Source organism: Anolis sagrei, chromosome 4 (genome assembly GCF_037176765.1).
Source record: "Anolis sagrei isolate rAnoSag1 chromosome 4, rAnoSag1.mat, whole genome shotgun sequence".
NCBI lineage: Eukaryota > Metazoa > Chordata > Lepidosauria > Squamata > Dactyloidae > Anolis > Anolis sagrei.
In genome coordinates, this window is record NC_090024.1 from 34,194,123 (window position 1) to 34,210,728 (window position 16,606).

General features: G+C 40.9%; 1 protein-coding gene across 9 annotated transcripts; it reads right to left on the reverse strand.

Annotated features, from left to right (window-relative positions):
• Positions 1 to 1,591: 1,591 nt before the first annotated feature.
• Positions 1,592 to 16,358, reverse strand: PDP1 (pyruvate dehydrogenase phosphatase catalytic subunit 1). Of its 9 annotated transcripts, none has more exons than XM_067467359.1 (3): positions 16,181 to 16,358; positions 8,919 to 8,953; positions 1,592 to 5,435 (listed from the first exon to the last, which is right to left on the reverse strand). In XM_067467359.1, the coding sequence occupies exons 2-3, from the start codon at positions 8,947 to 8,949 to the stop codon at positions 3,781 to 3,783; spliced, it is 1,686 nt and encodes a 561-aa protein (XP_067323460.1). In that variant the 5' UTR covers positions 8,950 to 8,953; positions 16,181 to 16,358; the 3' UTR covers positions 1,592 to 3,780. The 9 variants fall into 9 exon arrangements, with proteins under 9 accessions (XP_067323460.1, XP_067323459.1, XP_060631588.1 ...); XM_067467358.1 differs by having other exon boundaries at positions 8,919 to 9,040; XM_060775605.2 differs by lacking the exon at positions 16,181 to 16,358 and adding an exon at positions 15,784 to 16,016.
• Positions 16,359 to 16,606: the final 248 nt, after the last annotated feature.

The following is a 16,606-nucleotide window of genomic DNA, read 5'->3' on the forward strand; positions in this document are numbered from 1 at the left end:
CTCTCCAGTCAGCCTTGCATATGATCAACCTTGCTTAATATCAATTCTCCTCACAGGGAGACTTAACGTTCTGTAAACGGAGAGGCTTTTCAGATTCCCCTCACCCCATGAAAGAGAGCTGTCTGGCAGCCACACAAAATACCGTCACTGGGAGCCTTGGTAAAATTAGATGCCTTCTGGCATTTAGCTTACTAATCTCACTATCTCCTCTTTGAAAAGTCAAGAAGCAAATTACTGGAGTATGAAGCTATATAAACACACAAGGTTATTTAAGGTCAGTACTCTAGTAGATTCAACAAGTGTTCCTTGAGGTCAGGCTGGAACTCAATTCACATATTGTGTGTGTATATCTACACACACACACACACACACACACACCCTCCCTCAGTGTACAGTTGTTTTGAAAACATGACTGAAATATGACACATTTATCCTTCTAAAGGGAGAGGCCAGGAAACCATGAAGCTACCAGAGCTTGTTAACCAAGCCATTTTATTTTAAATCAAACGATAATGTGAATGCACACAAAACAAAGCAAACTACAGTAGAGTGCAGATCAGTCATAACTAAAATAACCACACATTTAGTTGTATAACTCTGGGCAATGCACATTTTTATGCCTCAAATGTCAGACCTGTTTCAGTGTGTATTTGATCTGCTGATTCCACAAAAGGCACCAATTTCCCTTTATCAGCTTGCTTTTGAGATACAGAACATATACCATATACATAGGTGCAAATCACAGCTGACCATGAGGGGAAACGTAAAAATCAACACAGCTCTCTCTCTTTCTATATATATATGGTTTCTGGGCTGTATGAGCATGTTCCAGCAGCATTTTCTTCTGACATTTCGCTTGCATCTTCAGCCTTACAGCCACAAAACCACACAAGACCTTAGTGACTCTGGTCATGAAAGCCTTCAACAATACATACATATATACATATATATGGGTGGTTGGACTTTATAATTGGCATGAGAGTTGGTAGAAGTTTGTACAAAAATGGAGTGAAAAATGAGGACATGGTTACACAGCACATTTTGCTCCAGTTCAAAAATTTGTTGTTTGTTACACAGCAGAGTTTGCTATAGGGCCTGCTTTGTTTGGTCCCAGAGAACACAATGCCCCCCTGGAAAAAAGATGTGCTTTAATCTATTATACTAGAAGAAAATACATAAACAGAGAGTTTAAAATTCTATCTATGACATAATAACAAAAAAGCTGAAACAATAGACGAGGCAAGGAAAGATGGCATATTTAAACCCCAGTTCTGTCCATTCATTCAGCTACAAAACTGACTTGAGACAGACCATTTTCACAATGCCACACATTAATTTTTCAAGGAGAGCCATGCTAGTCTAGTTCAGCATAAGGAGGAAGGGGAATGAGAGGAAGGATCTAGCAGCACATTTGAGATTAGCTGGTATAGTTCAATGCAAACTTTTGTGGACTCTGCTCCATATCACCAGATGAACTTTAATTTTGACATTAAAATATAAGGTTTATAGCTTTTTGGTCTCATTTGACACATGCCCACAGACAATTGACAAGACACATCAATTAGTGCCATAAACAACTCGAATACATAGGTGTTTGTATAGTAATAATTTTATTGAAGTCTACTAAAAGAAACTTGTTCTTAGATTGTATCACTTGATGTTCAGAAAGCCATAATATCATAAACATTTCATTTCCCCAAATACATATTTTGTGAGTTTGTCTTCAAATCCTGCTTGTTCACCTTTTATTTTACAAAGTCAGAATCAGAGCTTAATTTGTTAAGACTAGTGCCATACCAAAATGAAACATTTACATGTACTATACACTCCACAAGTAAAAATAGCAAGGAAGCCTGAATAATGTAACAGTTCTATTTTGTAGGTATCTAAACAAATAAAAAAAATAAAAACAAAATTTGACCTATCCAGTTTTGTCACAAATATATTAAGAATTTAGGTGTGCGATTACAGGCAAAGATAAAATTATGACTTTCCTTGAACACAGAAAGGGAAGACCACCATTTTTATTAAGGCTCCAGATAGGGCTTCAAACACTGTAGGATTTCCAAACAGATAAATATATTATAAAGTAAAAGTGCCCTATGTCAGGATGTTGGTGTAATCATCTATTCTCAATAATTGCATTTCAATAAGTTAGACAACTGTGACTTTTGATGTACAGAAAAGGGGCATTAATGCTAACAAACATGTACCATAAACATAACAACATATATAGTACCGTACTCCTTGGTGCTCTATAAAAAAACTACATTGCCAAGAATATTGAAATTCTTTTGAACCTTTTAGCTCAGAAATTGATTTCATGTGTGTTGCCATTTAAATGGAATGCTCATGTGGTGTCTGAACAGAGAAACACACTGGATTTTAAGGTTCTTCAACCTGTGTTTCACAACTAGATGAAAGCTAGTGGTAAAATACTAAGCAAAATTTGAATTACACCCACTTGTTCAAGAATAAATTAATTTTGTTTAAAATATGGGAAGTCTTCAAATTCAATTGTTTACGAACATTGAAAACTGATAGTCATGAAAATGTTTTAATTTGTCTAACAATTTAAATATGCATTGTGTTCAGTAGAGATCTAAAGCGCTGAGACATGCAGTTTTAGGAGAAGGTTTTAGGTCTAAGTGACTGTTCACACTGGAAGAGAGATTTAGAAAATACATATTACATTTGATACTGCAATTTCAACAAGAGGTTTAAGCATACAGCATGCATACTGTCCCTCTTACTTTACCTATTTACAAATCTTATTACATTGATTTTTTCAGTAGTCACCATGGGAACCAAACTAGACAGAGTCATATAGATGTTTTCAACTTGTTATATTTGAAACATCCAGAACACAAGATCAAACTTTAGTTCAACATATGTGACTGCACTAGTTTACAAAGTCAGTACTGTCTGCCAAGATTTAACACAAGACCAAAGACTTATGACTGGAAACAAATTTGGTACACACCAGGACTGTTGCTTGCAAAGAGTACAATGCTTTGAAATACAGTCTGATTGAAGACTAAACCATATTTCAGAAAAGATAGAGTCACAATTTCATAATGCAAGCCAAAGGTTTTTTGCACTTCCCTCGGTTAAAGGTCCCATCATTTATTGCCTCTGAACTGTGCAAATAGAGTGAATTAATCATTTGATGCAAGATTCATTCTAAAATTTAAGGATTGTGACATTTATGGCTTAAGACTTACCACTTTACTACTTTTTAAGGTACGTATTTCAACTGAGATACTCAAAAGAGAGTAGCTAAGTATTATAGCAAAACATTCACCAACTTGTTATAAACTTCTGTTCTGCTCCTGAAGAGGTGACAGAAATGCTATCTCATAAATATAAAAGTCATCAGCTCAGTTGAAATTTAGATTTACAATGAAGACCCCACCCAATGTTTGGTATTGCTACTAGACACCTACTTATACAGATATGTACACATGGCAACATATACAAGAATTTTGCCCTGCATGACATTACACTGATGTATGTGAAGTTTTCACTTCCACCAAGTAATTTCATATCGCAAGCCACTGTCCCAGGAAATAGTTTAGTGCAAAGTTGTTCTAAATTGTTCAGGTCTCCTAATAATAAATTAGTTAATAACCCTCTGACTCCTCTCTTGGGCTTTTGCAAATTATATTTGCTCTAGCTCAAAGTCCAATGGCCAGACATTAAGTGAATGCACTTGTTACAATCCTATGTTCATTACTGGCCATTTTGTTCTGTGAAAATTTTCGTTCCTTGGCTTAAAATTTAGAACTCTTCATTCTGACATGCACCTACAACATGGGAATTGAACTGCACTACTATAATTGTGATATCATCCCTGTACATCCGAGCCAACTCTTCTGGAAGACTGAGCATCTTGGATAGCCGGTCATGGTCAACTGTGCCAAACTCATTGTTTCCCACAGCATGGCGTATCAAGTGTGTTGCTGCATTCTGATCTTCGTAGGCTGAAGAGACCCGAGCTCTCCTTTCTGTTAAAAGACCATGCATCTGTCCCAGAGTTACTTTGTAACCTCCAACAGCTATTGGCTGTTGGTGATGGACACCAGTTAGATATTCACCAACAATTCGAACCACATCCTGCCTGTGCATTGTTTCCCACAAGCCATCCGTTGCCAATATCAGGAATTTGTCCTGAGGTCTTAATTTGTGATATATTACCTCTGGCTCAGCTGTGAGGTATGGAGGAGTATGGTAGTTAGGTGGGATGAACTTTGTATATTCATTGTCATTAAGCTGATCTGGGCCTGACTCTACCACTCTCTTCTGAAGGTCAATGCTCCATTTAAATTTGACATCTCCAAAAGCTCTGAAAGGCATCAGTAGACCTAACAACCGATCCTGTTTCACAACACTCTTTTCTTCAGACTTTGGATGCTCTACTTTCAACCGTTCAATCTCACTTTCATTCTGTGCATTATGATCATGAGACAGAGCAACAGCAGACCAAGTTCCATCCTCTTCTTGGACACCAAGCATGGCCCTGCTGTCACCTGTATTGGCAACATGCAAATCAACACCATCTACATGAGCCACACAGGCAGTTGCACCAGAAAAAGCTACACGCAATACCAAATAATTGAGGAAAGAATTTGGATCTCCTACTTGAGCTTCCAAAGAAATGTCATTGTCAAGCCGCTTAAAGGCATTAATTAAAGCCTCCTTAACGTCAGTTGTCTCTCCAGTATTAAGATCTATGAGCTCCTGCCAGTATGTTCGCAAGCTGTTAAAATACAATTTGGAGGCTTCTTTACTAAAATAGTCATTCGGATGCTTGTGCCACTGTAAGATGGGCAGCAGTGCTCTACCACTCTCAACAGCATTTTCTATTTCAAGTAAAGTCTCATGGGGTAACAGAGAAACAGCTATGTAATAAAACAGTCTTTCACTGACAGCTTGTGCACAAGCACATCCTGCATGGCCATCAAACACTCCAAGTAGCATCCCTCTTGTTTGCAAGCAAGTGGCTGCACTCCTTCGATCTTCTATTGGTGCATTGGCAGGAAGCTGGTTGCTATCAAAGCCAAGGACAGAACTTACATTTTTGCCATCAAACTCTGGAACTTTAAAACTGTACTCATTCGCTTTCAGGATGCTATTGACCTGTGGAGGTGTGAGGTAAAATCTCTGTGGTGTAGAGACATAGTTTCTTGCATGAATCAACTGACTGAAGTTCTCCTTTGGTCTGCAGAGCGTTGCCAACTTTTTCTGTGGGGCATATCGCATGTGTTGGTGAGTCAGGTGAGGTGACAAGCAACACAGATGTTTATGGTGACAGTAGCATGCAGTATTGTATATCCTGCCAATCTCACAGTTGCGAATTAATGGAAGCAATAGTTGAGTCGGTGCTGGCATGGCATCAGAGAACAATGGCAATCTGGAGCTTCTGACTGGAATTGCTGGAGGGAAAACACAAGCAACATGTAGACTTAACATGGGTTTTTCCCCACAATACATAAATATACCAACAACTTTAATCGAAATAGCCTCTTTGCTGACATGATAACCAATTGCAGAAAGCAGGGCAAAAATTACAAACTAATCTACAATCAAGTTTCTTTAAGAGAATGATATCTCAGTCTACATTGTTTTACTTTATAAAGCAGTGTAAACAGCTGACTTATATTTATAACCTTACTAACCAAGTTAGCCAGAGCATGCTAAAAGTCAATTAAAGGGTAAAGCACTGATAACATAGCTGCTTTGAAGAAAGCCCCCTATTTAGATTGATAGATAAAAGGAGCAGTTACTTCTCTCTATCGAAATTAATTTGGTTACTTATATTCACGTGTTTCATTTTTCGTAGACCACTTTGCACCATATTTTATATACTTAGAGCAACACATGTAAAACCTAGTACCAGGCATGCTTATTCAGAAGTCTCAGTGATGCCAATGACATATCTTCCAAAAAGGTAAGAATAATGATTTCAATGGTATCTTTGGGCTCTCATCCAACTTTTTAAAAGTGTTATATAATATATGCTACTGCTCAAGGCTAGGTGCTACATAACTTTCAAGGATTTTACACTCACTAGATCAGTGGTTCTCAACCTGGGGTCCCCAGATGTTTTTGGCCTTCAACTCCCAGAAATCCTAACAGCTGGTAAACTGACTGGGTTTTCTGGGAGTTGTAGGCTAAAAACATCTGGGGACCCCAGGTTGAGAACCACTGCACTAGATGATAGCTATGAACAGCCGACATAATCATTTCTCATTTAATGTACATCTTCACAAAGCACACTAGTGTTTACCACAGTCTCTATACCATTATGTTCTGAATTGGTCTCACACGCTATAAAAAGAATGTACTATGAAACTCAGTATTGCCAACTCCGAATAGTGAACACAAGTCAATGTAGAAAAGCAGAACTCAGCTGATGGATTAAGGGGAAACAGCTGCTCTCACTTCAATCCCTTGTACAGCCCAAAACCTTTGTCAAGAGAACTAGGAAACCACCCAAAGCCTGTTTTGGGCTGTTACAACAGAAAGGGGATAGGACGGAGTTTCTTTTCCAGCCAATGCTACTACATCACTTGGGATTTTGGCCACTCACTTTGCAAGATCCAAGGCAGAAATCTTTTTTAGCAGTATCACTTTTTTGTTTGCAAGAACTGAACATAGATTCTGTATTACTGACAAATGGTCCTCCAATTCCATTGTCTTCTACTTGGCATATTTATTTTTTAGTTGGTAAGACTGATTTCAATTATGTTATTAGTACAATTATGTTTATTTGATTATTCATGTTCTGTGTTTCATTTTGATGTTATTTTCTCTTTTGTTGTAAGTTCATTGTTATTAAGGGTAAAGGGAAAGGTTTCCCCTGACATGAAGTCCAGTCGTGTTTGGCTCTGGGGGGTGGTGCTCATCTCCATTTCTAGGCTGAAGAGCCGGCATTGTATGTAGACGCCTCCAAGGTTGTGTGGCCAGCATGATTACATGGAGCGCTGTTGACTTCCCACCGAAGCGGTACCTATTGATCTACTCACATTTGCATGTTTTCAAACTGCTAGGTTGGCAGAAGCTGGGGCTAACAGTGGGAGCTCACCCCACTCCCCGGATTCGAACTTTCAGTCAGCAAGTTCAGCAGCTCAGTGGTTTAGCCCACTGTGCTACATGGTTATTATCTTTTATTATTTTCGAGATGTTTGTATCTGCGTAGGGCATTGAATGCTTGCCTTTTCTGTGTGTAAACCGCCCTTAGTCCCCTCAGGGACTCAGTTATAATATTATAATAATATAATTATATAAACTTATATTATTATTCATCCCAGGATCTTTTTTTAAATGAATCTTATTTCAATATTTTAACTAGAAGCATCAGGTTTTAGGGGGCACACTGATAAAAAAATAAAGTTTTATTTCTTTGTCCTCATCCTCTAAGATGTTCTGGGACACCTCTGCATCAGTTCTTGTTCCCATATTCTGCCAAAATTCCCAGAAGCATCCTACCCTTTTCTGCATAAGCTTCATAGACTAGTTATTTTTAAATTGTATTAGCCACATCTAACCACCCCCATACATTAAAAAAAAAACATGTTAAGGGACAAATCAATTCAACTTTTTTTTTCTTTCTCAAAGAACAGAAACATTTACCTATTATTTTTTGTTTTGTTTTGAAGCAACCCTAGTGCTGAACTGTTCATTTAGCCAATGTGTATTTTTTTAAAAGACACACAAAAGATGGTTTCAGTATTTCTATTTTAATTTTTTTGCACAGCATTTAGCAGCTTATGGAATTGTTTTACAATTCAGCATAAAAGCAGGTGGAAGAAGTGCAGAAACAATTTGCTTCTTTACAAAATATTCAGACTGCATCCCACTAATCTGTATCTCTAGTTTTAATAGTGCCTGTAAGATGGAATTCTGCCTATTTCAGACCAAGTATTAACAGCTGTCCAGACTCAGCTTCTTTCTATTCCCTCTGATCTTATCCAGCTTTCCACTGCCCACGAAGATTCCTTTTCACCAGATGTTTTCCGAATGTGAAGTGCTCAAAGATATAAATGTCATGGCCACCATGGCCAATAGCCCCACAAGTGGGAATGACACTCAGCCAGCATCAGTGTCAGATCATCAGGTTCTTACTCCTGGCTAGTGACAAGCATACATTCTGCTTACCGCTAAGGATTGTGAAAATGTGTGACAATTTACTAAGGACATTGAAAGAGCAGCTAATTTAGCTAACTCAGCAGTCATTAAAATAAACCATGCAAATGAAGATCCAATTAGCAACTGCAGACTTAAGAATCTGAGTATTCATTTAACAAAGGCCTCTGCTTGCTTGTGTATGTTTTACTATACACAATTTCAAATCGAGGAGTAATGCAACTGAGAATGCCTGTTTTAAGCAAGTATGTTTATGGACTACATGACAATTGCTATGTTCAATTGTAAACATGAAGACAACTTTCCAGTAAAAAGGTTTGAAGCCTGATTTAGGAGAACTATTCTGCATATTATAGATTTTTATGCCTAGAATTCTAGCTTTAAAAACCCGACCTCTTCAAAGTTTACATTCCAAATAGTGAGAATGTTTGTAACCAGGTACATAGGGGAACTAGCTTATTTGACCACCTCAATATCCTGAATAAATATGAATTAAGTTATTCTAGAGAAGAAACACAATTATGCTTATGTCTTTATTCTTTTAAATCTCAAACCCATCTTTATCAGATTCAAATTCCAACCAAGTCTATTCATGCAGAGTATGAATTAGCCAGACAGGAGGCAACACACTCATCGTGAGTTTAAAGTGGCATTTCCACCAATCAGTGATATTACATAAATGACATTTACTTGGTACACACCCACATTAACCCACTCTCCTCCCCACAATTTCTGTTTCTCAGAAAAATAGGAGCACAAAAGGTACATACCAATCCGCCTGGGCCCAGGACACACACACATTCTCCTGTCACAACAAGAAGCCGTCAACATCCACAAAGCAGTAGCCCAGGAAAAGCAAGGCAGAGAGTTTATTAAAGAAGGAGGAAGATGTCTCCAACATTGAAGGGGGACAGAAAAAGAGACAGAAAGACAAGCAGTTTGTTTGTAGTGACAAGCATTATGAAGCAGCAACTGCAGCACAGCCATCTCTCAGCAGCATTGTCTAATCTACTGCAACCCCAATTTACTGCTTTCCATCCCTCTTGCTGCACAATCTAACACCCAGAGCATGCAAAATTTATCTACTGTCAGCCAGAACTGAATGACAACAAGTACACCTGTCTATTTAAAGAAGGACTGAAGTACTGGTCTTAAAACTACACATGTATAATAAATAAATACATATACATAATTGGGATCCTTAAGGCATCTATATCATTAACCAAGAGAGAATGGAGCTTCCAAATCAACAGTAGTCCACTACCGATCTTTCCTCCTACAAACCAGTCTTCCTGGGATTTTCTTACTTCTTGTGTTGCCCCAAATTATTAGTTATGTACAAGTGCAGAATATTTTTGTTACAGTCTCTTCAGGGCATACCTTTGGTATTCAAACCATACACTTGTGATTCCTGTACTGCACATAATTATGAGAAGTGGATTCCACATTGTTCTAAGTGCCTATGCTGCTTCACTGACAATTCAAGAGGTAGATGGAAATGAGAATCAAATCAGCACATCCTCATCAACTGTTCAGTCTACAAGAATGGCTTCACACTTTCAGTAAATAGGGTATCCTGATAAGGAATTAAAAGTCCTTTCCTGGGGCCACTACCTGTGCTTCCTACCATGCACTGCAGTGCAGAAGCCAGCCTACATTTAGGTCTATTTTGGCCCTGTACTCATAGCTCTTATTAGACTATAAGGGAAAAGAAAAATTTAAGATACTATGATTAGTCGAACAATAACTATATTAAAATTTGGCATTCAAACTGTTAGTATATTGATTGACACAGAAGAGAATTTTTCTAGAGGTTTTTCTAAAAACTGAAGAAAGCAGGAAGAATTTGAAAACATATTTATTTTATAAAGGAATATCTTTTAAGTATATCTTGCTAACACCAAGTCTAAGTACAAAGCACAGCAAACATGCTATTGTCTGCTGCACTTGAGGGGCACATATTTTTAAAGTTAGTGCAAGACATTTTTCAATTAAAATACTATCAATTACAGTTTCTCTGTGTAGTCTGCATATCAAACAGATAGACTCAGTGCAATTCCACCTGTAGGGAAATGTGGAGCATATTTCCAAAAGGTATGAAATTTATCTGACCAAATGTTACAGGAATTGAAAAAAAAGTGCAGAAGATATGCATTCTTTTGCTATAAAATGCAGTATTCCAAGCCCTGTCTTGAAGTGACTGGATACATTTTGATAGTTTTATTTTGTACATATTCTGCTCCTAGCCAACAATGTGCTACTATACAATTTTTTTTAATTTGGTACTTTTTTGTAAACAAACTGCAAATATAAATTGCAGAACCGAAGAGATCCCAAAGGTTATCTAGCCCATCTTCCTGTTAATATAAGAAATGTATAGCTAGCTTATCCCTAACATACTGCCATCAGATCTGTTTAAAAACCAACCACTGTCAAACAGCTCTTTGTGGCTGTGTGCCTTTTAGGAACTTTTAACTTAGGGCAAACCAAAAGGATCCCTGTCATGGAGGTTTATTACGAAAAGCTGTTCAGAAGAGGTTTGCCATTACCCTCCACTGAGTCGAAGGTCACACTGAAACAGGTCCTAATGTCAAATAATTCTTGCGAATAGTTTATTCAAAATACTTATAATCTGAATCCATTGCTTTAGGCCCTCACCTCTGGAACACATGAACACAAATATTTCCTAAGACAGCTTTTCAAATACGTTTAAAAAGCCATGGGCAAACTTTGGCCCTCCAGGTATTTTGGACTTCAACTGCCACAATTCCTAATAGCTGGTAGTCCAAAACACCTGGAGGGGTGAAGTTTACCCATACCTGCTTTAAACTGACAAGCACATCACTTCTCAATCTTTGTTTGTTCAACTAGACCAACTCCCTTACCTATTTATCAGACTTAGTTTTTTAGATCATTTGACATCTCTGTTACCCTCCTCTGAAGACATCCCAGTTTGTCAAACCTTTATTAAATTGTGGTGCCCAGAACGGGACACAAAAAGTGAGGTCTAACCATCAGAGTTCTGGTGCTGCACCTTGTACTGCATTTGCTTGGGGGGGGGGGCAGGGGTGCACTGTATTACTCTATTGACTCAGACCAGGAGAAAAAATGTCTCAAAACTGTCATTACTTAGGCTACTTAGGCTACTCATTGCATTCATATTTGGATACAGGTAACTGGCCATAATTTAATTGGATAACACACCTAGTTTATATCTAGGAGAAGAATCTTATACAGAGACTAGATGTCAATTTTGTATTGCAAATGCTGGCAGGTAGCAATGCTGTTTCCCATCCCAACTAGAAGGTGGCACATGGGTCTTCTAAGATAACAGTGAGAATGGTGGTTTAACAGTTTCTCTTCTTGTTTGTGCTGCTTCCCATAAAGGCTGCTCCCACTTACCTTCAGGACTTTCACACAGAGCCTTTGCTCTCAGGGTCCTCAAGTGCAGGCACAGGTCTCCTGTGACCCTCCAAATCATGATGTTTCTACAAAGGACCTCACTAATCTCACTAACTGAAGGACATAAATGGGGCCTGGATTACTCAGGACCTGTGGGAGTTGAGATGAGGAGGTATATCTGGACTTGGGACAAATAAATACTCCATCCCCAACTTCAGGAACTCATCAACACACACACACATATAAACACACACACAGATGAACCTAGGATTGGGACAGGTAACTCTCCCCCCTCTCCCCTCCGGCTCTCATTACCTCAAATATACATATCAGCATGAGCCTGGTGTTAGGATAGGTAAAACCCTCCATCACCACCACCTCCTTCCAGGCTCTAATCCGTCATCTCAAAATATGTATATAGAGGTTAAACTGGGATTGGAAAAGGTAACTCAAGGGGGTGGGGAAGGAAGATTTACAAATCATCCCCCTCTATACATATATCTATTGAGATGATTGATAAGAGCATAATGGTGGGAGGAAAGATTTCCTCATCACTTCCATTACTGTACATATAATCGTATATCAGATAGATAGAGGTGACTGATAAGAGCATGATGGTGGTAAGGAAGATTTACCCATCACCTACAGATACTGTAAATATAATCTTATGTCATATAGATAGAGGTGACTGATAAAAGCCTGATGGCATATATATAGAAGAGACCTCGTGGGCCATCCAGTCTAACCCCCTGCCAAATAGCAGGAAAATCTGGGGTCAAGCCTCTGCTTAAAAGCCTCCAAAGAAGCAGCCTCCACCAGTCAGGGGCAGAGTGTTCCACGGCTGATCATGCCTCCTAACCCTTCACCTCACTCATTAATAAAGAGGTTGAACAGAACCAGGCCGAGGATGGAATATGTATAATCTCATCTCAAATGGATAGAGATGATTGGTAAGAGCCTGATGGTGGGAGGAAATATTTACCCATCACCTTTATCTCTCTCTACATATATAATCTCTCTCCAATTATATAAAGTAACAGTTACCCCTGACATTAAGTCTAGTCGTGTCCGGCTCTGAGCGATGGTGCTCACCTCCATTTATAAGCCAAAGAGCTGCCATTGTCCGTAGATGCCTCCAATGTCATGTGGGCCGGCATGAATGCATGGAGCGTCATTATCTTCCCGCAGAAGCAGTACCTATTGATATATTCACATTTGTGGACCAGGAGGTGGCGTAGCTAGGTAGTAGCCAGCTGCATGAAAATCACTACTGACTGAGAGGTCATGAGTTTGAAGCCAGCCCAGGTCAGAGTAAGCTCCCGACCATTAGTAGTCTAGCTTGCTGTTGACCTATGCAGCCCGAAAGACAGTTGCATCTGTCAAGTAGGAAACTTAGGTACCACTTTATGCAAGGAAGCTAATTTAACTAATTTATGACACCATAAAAGAAACCTTCCAGCAGCGTGCATAAGAATGAGGACGTACTCCATCAAGGCCGCGGTGTCACAAGTGGACGGTGGAGTGACAGCTCCCCCTGTGGCCAGAATTGAGCATACCTTCATAAAGCCGGAAAGTGCCTCTGTGTCTGTCTATATACGTTGTAGGTCTATAGCATTGAATGTTTGCCATGTATATGTGCATTGTAATCCACCCTGAGTCCCCTGCAGGGTGAGAAGGGCAAAACATAAATACTGTAACTAAACTAAACTAACTAAAATCAATTTACATATTTTTGAACTGCTAGGTTGGCAGGAGCTGGGGCTAACAGCTGGTGCTCACCCTGCTCCCCAGATTTAAACCTCTAACCTTTTGGTCAGCAAGTTCAGCAGCTCAGCAATTTAACCTGCTGCGCAACCATCTCACTACAATTAGATATTGAGAAATTATTGATGAGAGCCTGGAGGTGGAAGGGAAGATTTACCCATCACCTCCATAATATAGCACTTCTCTCTGTATGTATGACTGTTCAGAGCCTGATGGGAGGAGGGAAGATTTACCCATCACCCCCCCCCCCCCATATATATTCTCACTTCAATTAGATAGATGGAGACCAAGAAAATATTGATGAGAGCCTTGAGGTGGGAGAGAAGATTTACCCAACTCATATATCTACACACACACACATATAACCTCATATCTCACATATAGATATATATAAAAGAGAGTGGAGTTGATTGATGAGAGCCTGTAGTGGAAGGGACGACTGACTTGTCCCCTCAGCACATACATACATACATACATACATAATCTCACTTCTCTCTGTATGTATATTGAGATGATTGTTGAGAGCCTGGTGGGAGGAGGGAAGACTTATCCATCACCAATCTCTCTCTCTCTCTCTCTCTCTCTCTCTATTTTCTGTTGGTCATGGGGGTTCTGTGTGGGAAGTTTGGCCCAATTCTCTCACTAGTGGGGTTCAAAATGCTCTTTGATTGTAGGTGAACTATAAATCCCAGAAATTACAACTCCAAAATGTCAAGCTCTATTTCCCCCAAACTCCACCAGTGTTCACATTTGGGCATATTGAGTATTCATGCCAAGTATGGTCCAGATCCATCATTGTTTGAGTCCACAGTGCTGTCTGGATGTAGGTGAACTTTTTTTTGTTGTGTCAGGAGTGACTTGAGAAATTGCAAGTCGCTTCTGGTGTGAGAGAATTGGCCGTCTGCAAGGACATTGCCCAGGGGACGCCCGGATGATTTGAGGTTTTTTATCATCCTTGTGGGAGGTTTCTCTCATGTCCCCGCATGAAGAGCTGGAGCTGATAGAGGGAGCTCATCCGCCTCTCCCCGGATTTGAACCTGCGACCTGTCGGTCTTCAGTCCTGCCGGCACAGGGGTTTAACCCACTGCACCACCGGGGGCTCCAGTGAACTACAACTCCAAAACTCAAGGTGAATGCCCACCAATTGGCCCAATTCTATCATTGTCAATCAAAACCCTCTTTGATTGTAGGTGAACTATAAATCCCAGCAACTACAACTCCCAAATGACAAAATCAATTCCCTTCAACCCCACCAGCAAATTTGAGAGTATTCGATATTTGTGCCAAATTAGGTCCAGTGAATGGAAATACATCCTATTATTATTATGGTTACTTCTACCCCGCCCTTCTCACCCTGAAGGGGACTCAGGGCGGCTTACAATGGCACAATTCGATGCCGGCATCACATAACAGTAGTATAAAACAATATAGCAGCAATTAACAGTTAGCAACAGTTTCTGCATTACAATAAAACCAATAAAACCAATAAAAACCACTTACACCTAATTAACGGTCAGCGTTCGCCATCTCATAGTCCAATTTCCAATTCCACTTTATCAGTCCTGTCAGACCTAGTCGTCTGATTGTCCTTATCTAGTTGTCAGATTGCCCAAAGGCCTGGTCCCACAACCACGTCTTTCATTTCCTCCTGAAGGAGAGGAGGGATGTTGATGACCGAATTTCCCCGGGAGTGAGTTCCACAGGTGAGGGGCCACCACTGAGAAGGCCCTGCTCCTCGTCCCCACCAACCTCACTTGTGATAGCGATCCTACATATCAGATATTTGTGATAGAGACCCTACATATCAGATATTTGCATTACAATTCGTAACAGTAGCAAAATGACAGTTATGAAGTAGCAATGAAAATAAAATTCACAAAATCGGGATCTGTATTAAAGGGTTGTGGCATTAGGAAGGTTGAGAACCACTGAGATAGAGAGATATCGAGAAATTATTTATGAGAGCCTGTAGGTGGGTGGGAAGATTTTTTCATCACTTCCACACACTCACATATATATCCTCATCTCTCTCATATTGCTATATAGAGGGGGGGGGGAGTTGATTGATGAGTGCCTGTAGTGAGAGGGGCGACTGACCTGTCTCCTCAGCATACACATAGTCACACACATTTATAATCTCACTTCCCTCTGTATGTATATTGAGATGATTGGGGAGAGCTTGGTGGGAGGGAAGATCTGCCTGTCCCAATGCCAGGTTCACCCCTTCACCTCACACACTATAACTTAGCCTTCCTTGGCTTCCTATTCACACCCAGGCTGAGGTGAAGACAGCTTCCAGGCAGCAAGCTTAAGTATGCTGCCCGCCCACTTGGCGGCCAGTTAATAGCCCGCGGCCTGGAGAAAGGCTGACACATTCCCCCAGGCAGGCAGGCACACCCCTTCACGTCATGCTTACATACACACACACACACACATATATATACACACCTCCCACACGAAGACACTGACCTGGCCAGATTTGGGGTGGGGGCGGGCCCGGCTTGGACGGCACCTTTTTCTCCTTCGTTACCTTTTATTTCCCCCCTGAGCGCCCGCCGCCGACCGAGGAAGGAGAAGAACCCCTTTCCCCCATCCCCGCTCTTGCAACGCCTTCTAACCCGTAGCTCCCTTCACAACAGACAGCCGCGAGAGAGCGACGACTCCTTATACCGCGGCTGCCTTGTGGCGTTGTGGGCGGTTCCTGTGACGCGCCCAGGCTTATAAAGCCTCTGAGCGGCTCTCATTGGCTGACAGCACCGCGAGGGGTCATCACGTGACGCAACTTGTGCTGTTCGCTCATCCTACGTCGCGCTCCCTCCGCCGCTTTAGAGTCCCACCCGGGCACCCTCCAACGCTTCGTACTCACCGGCGGTGGCGGAAGGATATCACTTTCTTGCACTCCGCCTCTGCGTATTCATAGCTGCCTCCTTTGTATGATCGCCCTCAGTCTCGCGACTCTCTTTGTGGCCGAACCGTTACAGAGGAGGCCTCGCGCTCCCGCCTTTCTCCTCAAGTCTCCTGAAGCCGTCAAACGCCTCAAAGGGAGGGAGGGAGGGAGGGAGGGGGGGGAAGGCGGGCTTTTGGGCGTCAGCGCTGTAATTGGGTTGAGGGGAGCTTGGCCCCGCCTCCTTTCTCTTTCATGACCAATAGGAGAGCCTCGCTGTGAGGAGACGCAGCCCGCTTTCTTTTCCTTCTGGGGAGAGAAAGGCAGAGGCAGCTGCGCTGAAGGGATGCGTCCCCGTCCTTCCTTCCTCCCTTCTTTGCCCTCTGCTCCTCTTCTCTTTGACAAGGT